The 13,733-nt window shown below is 38.8% G+C and overlaps 1 protein-coding gene across 2 annotated transcripts in view; it reads right to left on the bottom strand.

The window, feature by feature from the left end:
- The window catches only part of LOC122414064 (uncharacterized), a 177,291-nt gene that overhangs the window by 14,670 nt on the left and 148,888 nt on the right, over positions 1 to 13,733 (bottom strand). For both annotated transcript variants that reach the window (XM_043424887.1, XM_043424898.1), the window contains exons 4-7: positions 9,920 to 9,981; positions 9,146 to 9,406; positions 7,686 to 7,919; positions 3,600 to 3,834 (exon numbers count right to left, since the gene is read on the bottom strand). In XM_043424887.1, coding sequence (XP_043280822.1) covers positions 3,600 to 3,834; positions 7,686 to 7,919; positions 9,146 to 9,406; positions 9,920 to 9,981 — 792 coding nt within the window. The remainder of the gene's footprint in view (positions 1 to 3,599; positions 3,835 to 7,685; positions 7,920 to 9,145; positions 9,407 to 9,919; positions 9,982 to 13,733) is intronic.

Here is a 13,733-nt window from a genome sequence, read left to right as displayed (position 1 = left end):
GCATCGCTTTCGCATCGATATTACCTAGTCATTATTACCTCATTTATTATAAATTTCACTCCCTGGATTTCAACAGAAATACTCCACGCACAAATGTCGATGAGTATAATTATTGGTACTTGTAATTATCGGAATTTTCAATATGTTTTTTGAAGCAATCAGCTGAAAACTCGAGTGCAACATTCAAAAAATGTAGTTGCGTAATTTCGTTTCTACTAAATGTAATTAGATGATAATGGAATGAGAATAATACATTTTTGATTGGTACGTTAAAACGCTTATGATGAAATAATTGAATAACGCCTGGAGTTCTCGTTACAAGGATTAATACATCGCGTATCCCCATTGAAAATTCTTCAAAAATGATCAATTTGAATATTGCAATGTATTACGCTCGACGAATGAAATTTGGAATAGTGAATCGTACTTTACGGTATATTTCTGATTTTTATAAATCCCGAGCGTCAATGAATCGATAAAAAAAAGCACACGAATAAAGGTATAATATGAAAAATCACTAAAAACGGCATCACGGGCCGATCATTTAATCCAACGTTGAGAAAACGAAAGGATTCCAGCGGAATAAGTAATGATTGGTGCAACAATTGCAAAAATACTACAAATTTTTGAAAAATGAGACGACTGAAAATCGGCTTGGATGAGTTTTTGTAATGCAACGTTCAAAAATAATCTAAAATAACTGATCAAGCGGTCCGCAATAATGAGAAAAACGTGGCAGTATAAAATTTTCGTTGATGGTTTCAAAACTGATTTTCACTGACGGTTCAGAAGCAACGAGATATTTTGAGAACGCATAAATAATGTGGAATCACTGACTTTGAAATATCTTTGGAAATGAAAGACGCAATCGCAGTGACAGTGAGTATTTGATGCTCGATAACTCGATACATCATCGTTAGTAAGCGCAGTCTATATAGCGAATGAATTTATTCGACTAGTTGAAATTGTGCATCTATAAACGAGTCGAAAGTCCCGGCAAGAAAAGCTTTTCGAGGAGTGATACGCTGAGAGACTTGCCAACTGTAGACTGTCGCCAAGCCCTCCTTGTTTTTCGGAGTAATCGAGTGATATAGAGGGAACAATGCCGAAAGTCAAAGCTTCAGCATAAATAGGATGTTGGATGTGCGGCCTGTGCCATTCAGTACCATTCTCATCGTATCACATCATAAACTTTCATGTGTATGTTAGCGAGACCAGGTACCACGTATTATTGTTGTAAAACTGTCGTGCACGAATCACCGAGTCGGCGAAGACGTCTGTGACGCAAGACACGACGACGAGAAGGGATTTCACGTGAAATGATAAAACTCCAAAGTAAATTGGACGCTTCTTCTCGTTACTTGGCTCGGTAGAAAAATATCAAATGAAAATTTACTGCTCGTAAATTTGCTATTCACGAAAATTTCTGGTGTACCCTCATTTACTACACACGCGGATCTATAATTTCACCGAATAAAAGTAGTTTGAAAAATCATCTGCTGCTTTATGTTGATTCGAAAATTACATGTGAACTCACCGACTTCGAAACATGCTCCAAATATATTCAAAAACCTACAATGCTTTTAGAAATTCAACGTTAATAGCTTCCTCGTCCACTTCATATCAATTTTTTGAGTTACGGTCCAATCCCTTTATGAGCCTGTTTAGGGGCTGCAGAAGAAATTTACCCCCCTCCCCCTTCACTTTAGCACGTCGTCGAATTTACACACGAGGTTATTATACATATATCCATATATAATACTAGAATTTATATAATTTAATAATAATACAAATCAATTTGAAGTTAGAAATTTGCTCCGGGCTTATAAGAAACAGTTGGGCGCAAACTCCGAAAACGTTTCAGAGTGGGGAAAGCTCTATGCGTCGAAAACGTTCGTGTTCCTTTAATATTTGACGTTCATAATTCCAATTCTGTTAGATACAATGGAAAATTATTGCTATCAAACGTGAGCCGATAACTTCAATGTTGATTCAATGACATAATTCAAACGATGAGATTTCGTCATTCTGATAATAAAACTGATGAGCGCTCCATTTTTCTCCCGATTATCGTTCCATTCACAGTTGACGCTAATTCAGTTAAATCTGCAGGAAACTCGGAGATTTGAGGAGTCAGAGGGGCATGACGATTGAATCAAATGAAATTATTCACCAGTTCCTATGAGACGGAAAATATTAATTACCTGCAGGTAATGCTCCGTTAAGGGGTAATCGGACGTTGGTTTATAAATAGAGTCTGTACGCGGAGTCAACTGCCGGGAGAAAATGAATTTGCAATGATCCATAGCGAGGATAAGATTCACGCTCTTGAAAGAGAGAGAGCATTCCGTGAGGTCTGGTTGTTTATTTGAGAAAATATTTTTAGAGGAGGTTGCACCGGGAGTCAGTAACGTGGCACGAACTCAAGATGGATGCATATCTCGTCTCCGGCGTTTTGATCGATTCGTAAGTATGCCAAGTCACTGTGCACGTGAGGCTAAATTCTCAGACAATTCACGCGTGCTTCCTTCCAAAGGGGGGCTGCAAACGCGTCATGCGAACGACTGCTCCGCATGTGCTTCGTTACAAAAGGTGAGTGTGTGCGCGTGTGTGCGCGCCCTAGAGAGAGAGAGAGAGAGAGAGAGAGAGAGAGAGAGCGCAATAATCATGCGGTAGCACGTCAACCGTCAACAGCACTGAACTCGTGCAGCGTTATAACTCAAGAGGAATGCTGAGTTTTGAGAGGCGAGGGAACACACGCTGGGACTCGAAAGTTTGTCGTTCGATGTTTGGACGACACGTTTTTCCGCAACTCTCGCTCCTTACACCCCCATTGCCCATTCCCTTCTACGATCCCGTAGAGATGAATGCGAGGAGTGTGGAGTAAAGAGAGGGGGAGAGAAGGAGATAGAGGGAAGATGGAGAGGAGAGGATTACGACGACGAGAGCCAACACGGGGCGTGCGACCTACGGCGACTTTCGAAACTTTACGGTCGGGTGCCACCCATAAATAATACCATCGACGAGCGTTTCAACGGCGACGACAACGACAGCTATACATACCACAGGCATTACTGTACTACGGAGAAGTACAGTCATGGTGGGCGCAAAAGTCTTTTTCCACTTTTCGCTCTCGCCCACCGGAGAGCAAGAAAAACAAAGTTGCTAACCGCCAGAATCCCATTACCATCATTCTCGTCTTATTCACACTTTCAAAGTGCCATCTTTTCACTCTCCACTCGCATGCCTCTTTTCTCCCTTTTTTTCCTTCGTTTACTCGTTGAAAACATGTCCAGTGAATTAAGAGGCGCAGTAGATAAAGCGTACCTAGTCAGACGACCAGGACAGTTTGCCTCGTCTCATTCCGATTCCTAAATCCTTCATCGTTTCGAATGGATATATTTGGCTTGTAAATTGATTCGTACATGACGATAATTTTTTTAGTTTTAACATTTCTTTTAAGTCTTTTTTTACTTTGGATTATTGCTCGGAGGCGAGTAAAATCAGTTTTTTCCAGTAGCGGCAATCAATATTTCATTGACCCAAGAAATTGTCGCGTTACGCTCTCAGGAGAAGAATAAGAAATATTTCATACTCACCAGCCTCGAGTCGCTTTGGCTACAATCATCACTTGATTCTCTCGCCGATTTCCCATCAGCTTTTGTTGTTCGTCGAGCCAAAAGGTTTTGTGGCAAGACAGATGCGTCTCGTTTCGATCCAGGATCGTAATGTTGTATGTTGACGCGAGCAACGTCGAAGCCATCGTGTCTAATGCGATCCACGACTTGGGTGATACCAGCCAGTTCGGAAAAGAGCAGCGTTCTGGTACGGGCTCTGAAAAACATTCAGCAGTTTAGATACCTCCTCGTGCGATGCACAAAACAATGGTGATCAGTAAAAATACGCACGATATACTGTGGAAAAATTATGAAATTATAAATAATACTCTCGAAACACGGCGAAGGGGCTGACGTGAAGCATCGTGATGGATGTAAGAAACATGAACCCTGCGAAAAAAGGTCGTCTAGTAATTTCACGAGGAAAAAAGACACGATATCGCTCACCCCTGGACTGGCAAATGATTCATAGTGAAATAGCTCTAGCGCGAAGAAACGATGATGAAAGAGATGTGCTATTTACACTACGGCGAGAGTCGTAACTGTACGAGGAGAAGGATTTAATCTGAATTGTGAAAAAGTTCAAATGAGGAAACGTGGAATACGAAATGGGAGAGGAGAAGAGAACGAGAGAAAGAGCAAAGTATAGTAGTGAGAAAAAACTTTGTGATTCGTGTAAAGGATGATGGTCGACAGAAATAGTGAGACGCTCTCTCATTTCTCTAATGTTGGCCGGAACTTTAAATCGTAGCTTGTTTAAGGGAAGGAAAAAAGCACATGTGAAAAATGAGTTATAACGTTTCTCAAAACTTTTACCCAGCGATAAAGTCACTTTTTCAAAGACCCATCAAAACGTCCCCTCCACCGTCAACCATTCGAATCGATGATGCTCGTTAGCATAATTTCTCTTGTCCCTAGATGACACTTTTTGTTGTGTCTCGTTTACAGCACATGATAAATTATGAAAGTCATTCCATCGCCGGAGTACATTTTCGAGAAATAGCTTTACCAAAATTCACGTTATATTTAAGCTGCTTATGAAGCTGCAGAAGAAAATTTACGAGGACCGAGACGACTTGACCTACGATTCGAGATATTAACATAGCGTGCGTCATGCCTAGATAACTTGCCTTCGACTCAAGTCCCCCTCCCCCCGCCCCTTGTGCCCCGACCGTTTACCCCAATTCCACGTCTCCGAATTTACACGCTCAGAGGCTACACTAAATTATAAGTTATACCAGAAACGACCGCTCGCGACCTGGACTCTGGATCATATTTTTGGAACGCCGTTTGCCCTTTTTACTTCGTCCTATTCAGACTATTTGTGGAATAAAATAAGAAAATTAACCTTAATTCTTTGCTTTTTCGACTTTCAAAGATTTTGCTTAGAAATATCTGAGTTTATAGAATAAATTATGAGAACTCTGGCAATAGCTACGATGGTAATACGACTGAGGTTTTTGAAAAATCAATAAAGTTTGTAAATTGCTTATATTAGCTGAATTTACTAAACATTATTATTTGGTTAGTAAGTAAATAGCACTTTAAAATTAATGTAAATTTAAAAATCTTTTTTAAGCGTGGGATCAATTGTGAATGATCAGTATTACATACGACGTTGAGACTCGTGTCAAGTGCCAGAGAAGTAGGTTAATCGCCTCAAGGGGTAATGGTCCGCGCATGATCGGACCATCAATAATTCAACAGAGGAACCTTCAATTAATATCACAACTATATTCCTTGGATTAATTGACATGTCAAAAGTTTCCTCGAGATGTAAGTCACAGCTGTCAATTCTATTCCAATATTACCACACATCAAATGCCTAGGATCTATGAATTTTTAACGACATCGAGTGTGTTCTGGATCAGGTTTGAAAATTGAAAAGGAAAAAATAGAGAAAAAAAATAATGAATCTGAATGTTCTGTATCGTTTTCTATAATTTCAAGGGATTTACAAAATTGGAAGCAGCAACGGTTCTTCATCGAAAACATCAACTTAAAGTGGATCATGCCCGAAGGATTGTATTTCATGGATGTCTAAATTGGATCAGTGTTCACTCCCTAATTGAAGATATAAACACTTTAAATTAATGTTAGAGTTATTAATTCGAAATTGTAAATAAATATTTCTCTTGACGAATGAAATTACCAGCCATTTATTAATCGGGGATCCATCGCTAATTGAACCCGAAATTTCATTCGTCCCTGGCAAAAATACAATAGTTTTTTTATGTAAAAAATCGCATTTGAGAGCACAAAGGAAAAACACAAAGGGTAATGGATCGAGAAAAAAGTATTAATAAAAAGACAGAAGACTATGATGGGAATGGGCCAAGCCAAGAACAAACAAAATGCTGAAATAAGCAAATGCGAGGTTATACGAGTGCTCGTTACCAATTTCGTTCAATCGTTAACCTAACATATCTTTATTGCTAGTACGACAATCGTCTCGAATTTTTTCCCAAACCTCCATTATATACTTCATTGTTATTGCGTACTTTTTCATAAACTTCGTAAGAAGCGTTCATTCGTAATACAGAAAGATAAACGATTTTTTACGCATAGTCCCTGAAACCCCGTGTATTATTTTTCATATTTAAACACGTTTATCTAAACAATCAATAAGAAGAACCCTTTGAAATTTGATACGTGTGTCAGTCGACTAGCCATTTGAACTCTGTGTAAATTTCAAGAGTTTCTTAAGAAAATCGTTTCGTGCTTGAACAACCTTAAGGATTTCACCGAAAAATTGATTTTTCTGGATTTATTCAGAACTTTGAAAGACGTAAATTCATGAATGATACGTGTCCAAATATGCATAGATACAAGTGTGACACGTAGTCGCATAGCATGCTTCTCGGTCTCGATACTGCGTTCCGGGTCCAAGAATTCGATTCAGTGTCCGCGAATCTCCCATAGTTCAGATACTATAGACCCTCCAGTCTTTGCCCCATCCCTTTAATGTCTAGGGGTGCGAATTGCTCGGAGCTGACGAGCTACGGCGTCATAAGCGGCTTCCGGTTACGATGCAACCCCAAATGTTTGAGATGTAGCTCGACCAACACATCTCTCGCTGTATGTACGTTTTCACAATACATACGTATTTATGAGTGGGAATGTGTGAAATTCTATAGCGGTGTGAGTCTGGGAACACGGTTATATGCACACAGATTATATATCTGTGGGGGTGGGTGCGTGTATGAAAACGTTTCACGTGGTATTTGCATCTCGTGTCCTGCGAAATTCTCGTAGCTTGTACTTCCTTGGATCACTATACAGATTGTCGAGCATTTCCAACACCAAAAACGAACTTCGAACCGTCTCTCTCTTTCTCTCTCTCTCTTCTTACTCTCTCTCTTTTCTGCACCATCCTACGGTACAAAACGATCATTGTTTCTCGGAAGCTTGCTCTGAGTAAGCCAAGTTCTCGGGGATTCTCTCTGCAGGACATTGTTGGGTCGATGAACCAAAGTTATGTTAACTTTGCACCGCCCCAAAACTTACTCGAATTTCGGAGTTTATCAACGTTCTTTGACCCCCGACGCAGCATAGCGATGCGTAAATTATTGCACTAATTTGAACTTTTTATAGTTTTCATTATAGGTAGATTGTACGAGGAGCAAAATCACGAAAATCCTTTTCTCTTCTCTGTGCTCATTTGACACAAACGTTGAAATTGATTGCGCCCATTTTTTCGTGCCATTTTTCATTTTTTCAGTATCTACCAATGACATTAGTTTGTGCATGATGCAGGAAGGTTGTGAATCATTGAGGGTCCAGTAGTGCCTGCCCAGTTCGGTGCTTCCGTTTTTGTTTTAACGAAATAATTCATAGCTTTATTCATAACTGAGAAGATTAATCGAGGAGTTCAAATGCCCGATAATATTTATCATATTTTTCAAAAATACTTCGTATCAGATATTTTATTCAGTAAAACGAAAGAATAATAACGAAAAAACACTCGACGTACGTCTTGAAAATATCTCAGTCCAGCAGCGACTCCAAAAAGGAGATTCGCTTCATAAACCATCAGTGGATACAAAAAAAACATGATAATTCACTTACTTTGTGTCATTCGGAGTGTCCTAGCGCCATCAGTGACGCTGTCAAGTGCAGAGCATGTGGCATCTCCGCTTTGTGCAAGATTCCACGTGTTGTTAGACGTTTTCGCATACACGAAACATCTATATCGTTCCTCGTCGTTGGAGAGTCTGCGTTCCGTTTTTCTGAAGAATCTACGAGCTACGAGATATTGGGTGCTGCCCTCTTTCCACGTGGCTAGACACTCCAGTTCCACGTCTTGTGAAGTAACAGGGAACGAAAAAAAAAAAAAACGAATAAAATAACAAGTCAGAGGGAAAAAGATTTAATAACGCAATTTGCCCAGAAATTCTCGTTGCGCAACGTTATAAAACGCTAGGGCCTTTTATAGACTCAAACAACGTTTCGTCCTTTCTCAATTTGCCTCGAAAAACACCATCGATAACGAAACTATACGCATGCATGCTTGTATTACGCGCGCTCGACTACGGTTTTGTGCTTGCAACGAAACAGTTGTTTGCTTCAAAAAATTATTCGAGCATGAATGCAAATTTTGAAAAATTCTAGAGAGCGATTATTATTTCATTGAATATTCCAGATAAATTCTTCACTCGTTCACTCCGATTCCACGGTTGTTATCACAAAATTCTATCCGACGCTATAGCGTGGGTCCAACACGAATAAATCATTCGCGTAAGCCTCTAGAATGGTACGAAAAAATGCAACCGAGGAAATCTGATCGGTGAATTTATTGTGTTTGAAATGAAAAAATTCACTAAATTATTTCCGGGTTTGGGAAATAACGCGCCAGGCGAAATTAACTTACGATCAAATTTGTCACGAGATCGTAATCCAAATGCTGGCGCAACCACAAAGTACGATTGGAATATATGGTCAAGCGAGTGGTATAAATCACAACAATAACATACAAAATGATAATAATAATTGTGATAGAATTAAAAGTCAAGTGAACTGGGATGGAATCGCCACAAAAATAAAAACCTGCTTAAACGACTGCTCGTTCGTGTATTTTTTTCTTTCTGAGCTGAATTAATTAAGGAGGTTGAAGCGTATCTTATGTTAAAACTATTTTCCAACTTTGCACATTAAAATTTTTTAAACAGAAAGCGTAAGACAGTATTAAACTTCTGGCGGGATATGCCGATGAGTCACCGTCGTGAAATTGAGATATTTATTGTTGAAGTTTGCAATTTTTTGAAAGCTTCCATAAGAGCCCATGTTTAACCTTGTCATACTCGACAATGAATATCTCGATTACCAGGCGGTGAAACCTCTCCAAATTTTTCACACATAATTAAGCGCTGTTCAAGAAGATTCACGTAAATTTTCAATTCATTAATTTGGAATAATAAAATCTAATGTATTTTTCGTATGATGTCCTATATATATCGCTTCAACTTCCTTAAGATGTAAAAATTTTTGATCTTTTTTCTACTTTCAGTAGATATAAAATTATATCGTACCTGTACTTTCGGTGTTGGCAACATCGGGACAGGCTAAATAACGCAGTAGTAACCTGGAGTCTTGTGTACAAGCCTCCGCAAACGACGACGTGCTGGTACACTCTTTGCCGTCACTTCCTATGCTATAAGTAAACTCCAAGGGTCCTCTTATGGGACACGGCGATGGCGCAGCTCCCGAACGGAAGAGCGAATATAGAACCGCGTCACCGGTTAATTTATTGCAGGCTTCATCGAAATTTGTGTCTCTCTTGAGACAGTATGCTGTGAAAAAAATTGCATTTTTTATCAACGCGCTTGGACAGTTGGTACAAATTTCGACGTAAGCCTTTCAAATGAAAAAGCGTAAAAATAAGAGATAATTTATGTAATTCTTGGGTCTCTTTGCACTGGATAATTTTTTATCCATCCTGCAGAATGACCAGAATACTTGAAAGCTTCCTGTTATTTGAGAAAACTTTTTTTTATTTTTTTCAAAACGAACGGTTCTACAGCGAGACGGTTTTTTCAGTGTTTTCTCTGCCATTCAGATATTCAGTGATAGAAAGAAATATTTTATTCTTCTGAGATGTTTTGGAAGAATATAAAGTTCATCGCTGTCTTCCAAATTCCTCGAGTAAGCAAAATTTCGTGACATTGGGACATCAGTAGAATGTTCTCGACTTCTTACTACTTTTTTTTTCTAGTGCAGCTGCGATTCTATGCTTATACATAGAAACATTTCACTATAATGATACAGGAAACAGTAGAAAAAGTCAGTGTGGCAGAAATACTCACTTTCCTTGTATTGCAGAACGTTCGGATGCTTCTCGTGCATGACGATGCACCGGAGACAATCCCTGAAAGATAAAACGTTCGATTGACTTAGTTTTTACGAGGGGCTTGCAAGTTTTATGATTTAAACAAGAGGATAACAGAGAAGAAGAACTAGACAGTAGAAATAAGGAAAATAATAAAAAAAAAACAAACAAATAAGATCGTTTCGGAAATGTGCAATAGAGTAGTTCTCTTTCGTCTCCGCAAGGGAAAATGAGAGAAATAAAGCCAAAAGAGGATATCGAGCTGGGTACGGATTAAACTTGATGGTTTTTTCAAGTCTCTCGACGGCTCTAATTCAAGGGAATTGAGTTAATGCTCGTTGGGGCTCGCAAGCGCACCGAGACAATCGTGTTTTGCGTTGTGAACTTTTCTAACGGCGAGAAACGATCCAACGGTTTTGGCATCGCATCACGTTCATTCGCATCAAATATTTATTGCTAACTTTTTCATTGCAACCACACGAGAGTCGCCATCAGGAAAAGGGAGGTTAATGGTCAAACGTGACTCTCGATCTGATTTTTCAGACTATACCGACAAGGCTATGGATTATCCACGGATCTTTTTTGATTTTTATTTTTCCTACTCTTTCTTTTTCTCTATACGTTACTCTTATAATTTTGTTTATTTTTATCTTTTTCTTTTTCTTTGCTGAATATATTTTTCTCCCTCTCGATCTTCTCATTTTATAATGCAAGAGCCTGCTTAATTCCAAAAATAATCAGACCATTTCGAACGTTATCGCATCTTCGATCGAGTCTATAGACTACGCTTCAAGACATTTTTAACACAGAAATAAAGGAGAGAGTCCTGAATCACCTTCATAACGCGGACTTAATTTTTTCATCCCACCTTGCCACGGAATCCGAGTACTGAAGTTTCTTCAAGGATAAGGACAGGAGCGCTGAAACTTGTCTACAAAAAGCTTTGTGAACGCTGAGAGTCCGGAATAAAGGCAAAGTTTGAGCACGGAATGAGGGTTCAACCTTTACACCAGGATAACGAACAACTCGTTGCCTGTGTAAGTGCCATACAATATTCACAAAATGTAAACTGACAAAGGGAAAAAGAAGTTTGCCACAACAAGTTTTAAGTAGAGGAGCAAAAGCTTCACGGTCCTCCCATTCGCCGGTATGGGGAGCTCCTTAAATTGTTTTTTCTTCATTTATATTCACATCGCAGTATCGGCTCATCGAAACTGTGCGTCAGAATTCTCAGGGTCTTGTCGTTTAGGCTAGAACAGATCCGACAATTCGAAACGAAGCTGATTCACACAGTGGTGAACCCTTATGACGATTCGTTCTAGTGATTGTTCAGGGGCTTAACGAAATAAGTGTGTTCAAAAAACCAAACGCCGATTTAAACGAAACATGGTAAGATAAAATTCTCATCTTCACACGTGGCTCTATACTGAGAATGATGCTATGATAGAATCAATAGAATCGAGTACATTTGATTGTGAAAATGAATTGAAAAAGCTTTACAACCGAATAGAGGAAGAAAACAAATGTTTCTCTAATGACGAATCTAACGTCGTATCTAAAAGAATAAAGACAAATGAAGATGATCATCGCTCCGAAAGCTTTTTCACTATACTCCTTGCTACGTTCCTTTTTCTTTCGGTGCCTCGAAGACCCCGTTGCCTGGGACATAATTGGGTTGACCCAATTTTTGTCTTTCAACGTCAGCGATCCACTGGCTTTTGCCTCTGCAGCCCTCCATTCCCTTCGGGCTTTCCACACGCTTCGGTGCTAATATTCGAGTCTGACATTAACGACGGTAGATTTTTTTCGTGAGCTCATCTACGGAGATAAAATGAAAAAGAGAGAAGGGGCGAGAGAGAGAGAGGGGGGGGGGAGAGAGTTCGCTCAAAATAATGCACCGTCGATCGAATGTCTGTGGGTCATTGAAAAGTAGGTAATTCCAGAGTACCAGAAATTACATTAAAATTCTTCTTTCGCTTACTGTGTGTTACATCAATATGATTTTAGAGTCGATTCAATGCTCTGTAAAGAGGTAAATATGATATTATTATATATGAAAAATTACTCTTTCTCACCAAACATTACTGTTCTTCGTTCAAATATCAATATAATGGGTGAGGATAATTTCGAACAGCTACAATCTCGGGTTTATAAATTTCGAATGACGATATAAAGATGGATCAATTTGACCAGAGGTCTGATTGTCGAAAATAAATAGAGTAGAAACCTCAAAAGAATGCAACAATCGCTCATAAAGCGACGACTAAAATATCGATTTTCTGAAAATTCGAATATCACGTTTTCGATTAATAATTTACTACGATTAGCAGTACTGTGAATATTCACAATTTCGAAAATATAATAACGAAAGACGAAATATTACTGAGGTTGAAATACTGAAACATCAAAAAGTCGGACGGTCAAATAGCAAACCATTAGAATGTCGACTGATCAAAATAAAGAAGTGCAGCGGAAAATATCGCCATTTTGACTTTCGCCTTTTCGAGCCATTGCTATTCTGCATATCTAAGGTTTATAGGCTCGAAAAATGTACTTTTGATTTTTGCTACTCCATATTCTAGTCTGTCTATAAACCAACTACTCTCCATTTTTAATTCGAAAATATGAACTTTTGACGTTCGTATGGCTTGTTAAAATTGCATTCGAAATGAAAACTATCGAAATACATATTTTCGAGTAAGTACGAATTCAAAAAAGGAATATTCGATTAAACACGTAATGTGTTAAATAGTCGATCGGAAATAAGAATTTCGAATTACTTATTTTTTTCCAATCTTACATTACAACTTAAAAAATTTAGAAATATTGACAATTCTCCACTTTGGTTATTGGACATATTGAACCCTACCCAAGTGACTTCATCAGGTAAATAAATAAAATTTGAGATATTATGGATGATAAACTTCGAATAGAACTCAAAATTACTGAAAATCTGCCTCCCACACGTAGAAAGTTTCATCAATCAGCAATAACTCCACGAGTGATTGCATAATATTTCGTCTAAAAATCGTGTGTTACGCGTGTAATAAAAAAGGCAGCCGTTTTCGGATGTGGCTCCATGTTGGCGCTCCGAGGATAGTTGCACATGTATGTGCAAACGTTTTCACATATAAATATGTCTGGAAAAGGAGCGGAAAAGTATTCATGAAGAAAATAGAGTGAGCGGAAAACCGCCATAGGCGATATGGAATCGAGTGCAACGTGGGAACACCGCTGCACCTATTTTTCCGGGCATCGGCGGATAGGAAAGCCACTAGAACGTAAGCGTCGCCGAGTGGTAGATACCCGATTCTACAAAACGAATAATTTACTCGTCCCAGAGGTCTCTCGAGTACACACAACAAATTTTATCGGCCAGAGCTACCCGCTCCATCCTCTCTCTAACTCTCTCTTTCTCTCTTTCTTGAACCTTACCGCAGAAAGATCAACGATATTACACCCATTACAATCCTGGTTTTTTACAGCGAACGAATAATGTGTTCGAGCGAATAACATTTCCACAAACACATTTACTTTAGTTCACACTTGACTTCTATATCTTTTTTTATCATTTGTCTCGTATCCGCGGTCAGAGGAAATAGACGAAAACAATTACGCGTACTTGCACTGTTCTCATTTACCTTTTTCTGCACCAAGTTTTGCCTAATTACTGCCTTGAGCAATCTCATCACCTTTCCCTATATTTATACACTTTAAATGTTTTTAGAAATCTTGAAATTGGACGTGCATCTTTAATCGTACACACGCGATTTTAATATGCGAGTTTGATA

The sequence above is a fragment of the Venturia canescens genome, chromosome 1 (assembly GCF_019457755.1).
Source record: "Venturia canescens isolate UGA chromosome 1, ASM1945775v1, whole genome shotgun sequence".
In the NCBI taxonomy this organism is placed as follows: Eukaryota; Metazoa; Arthropoda; class Insecta; order Hymenoptera; family Ichneumonidae; genus Venturia; species Venturia canescens.
Note: the sequence above shows the minus strand (reverse complement) of the source record. Positions and strands in the feature narration are given on the sequence as shown.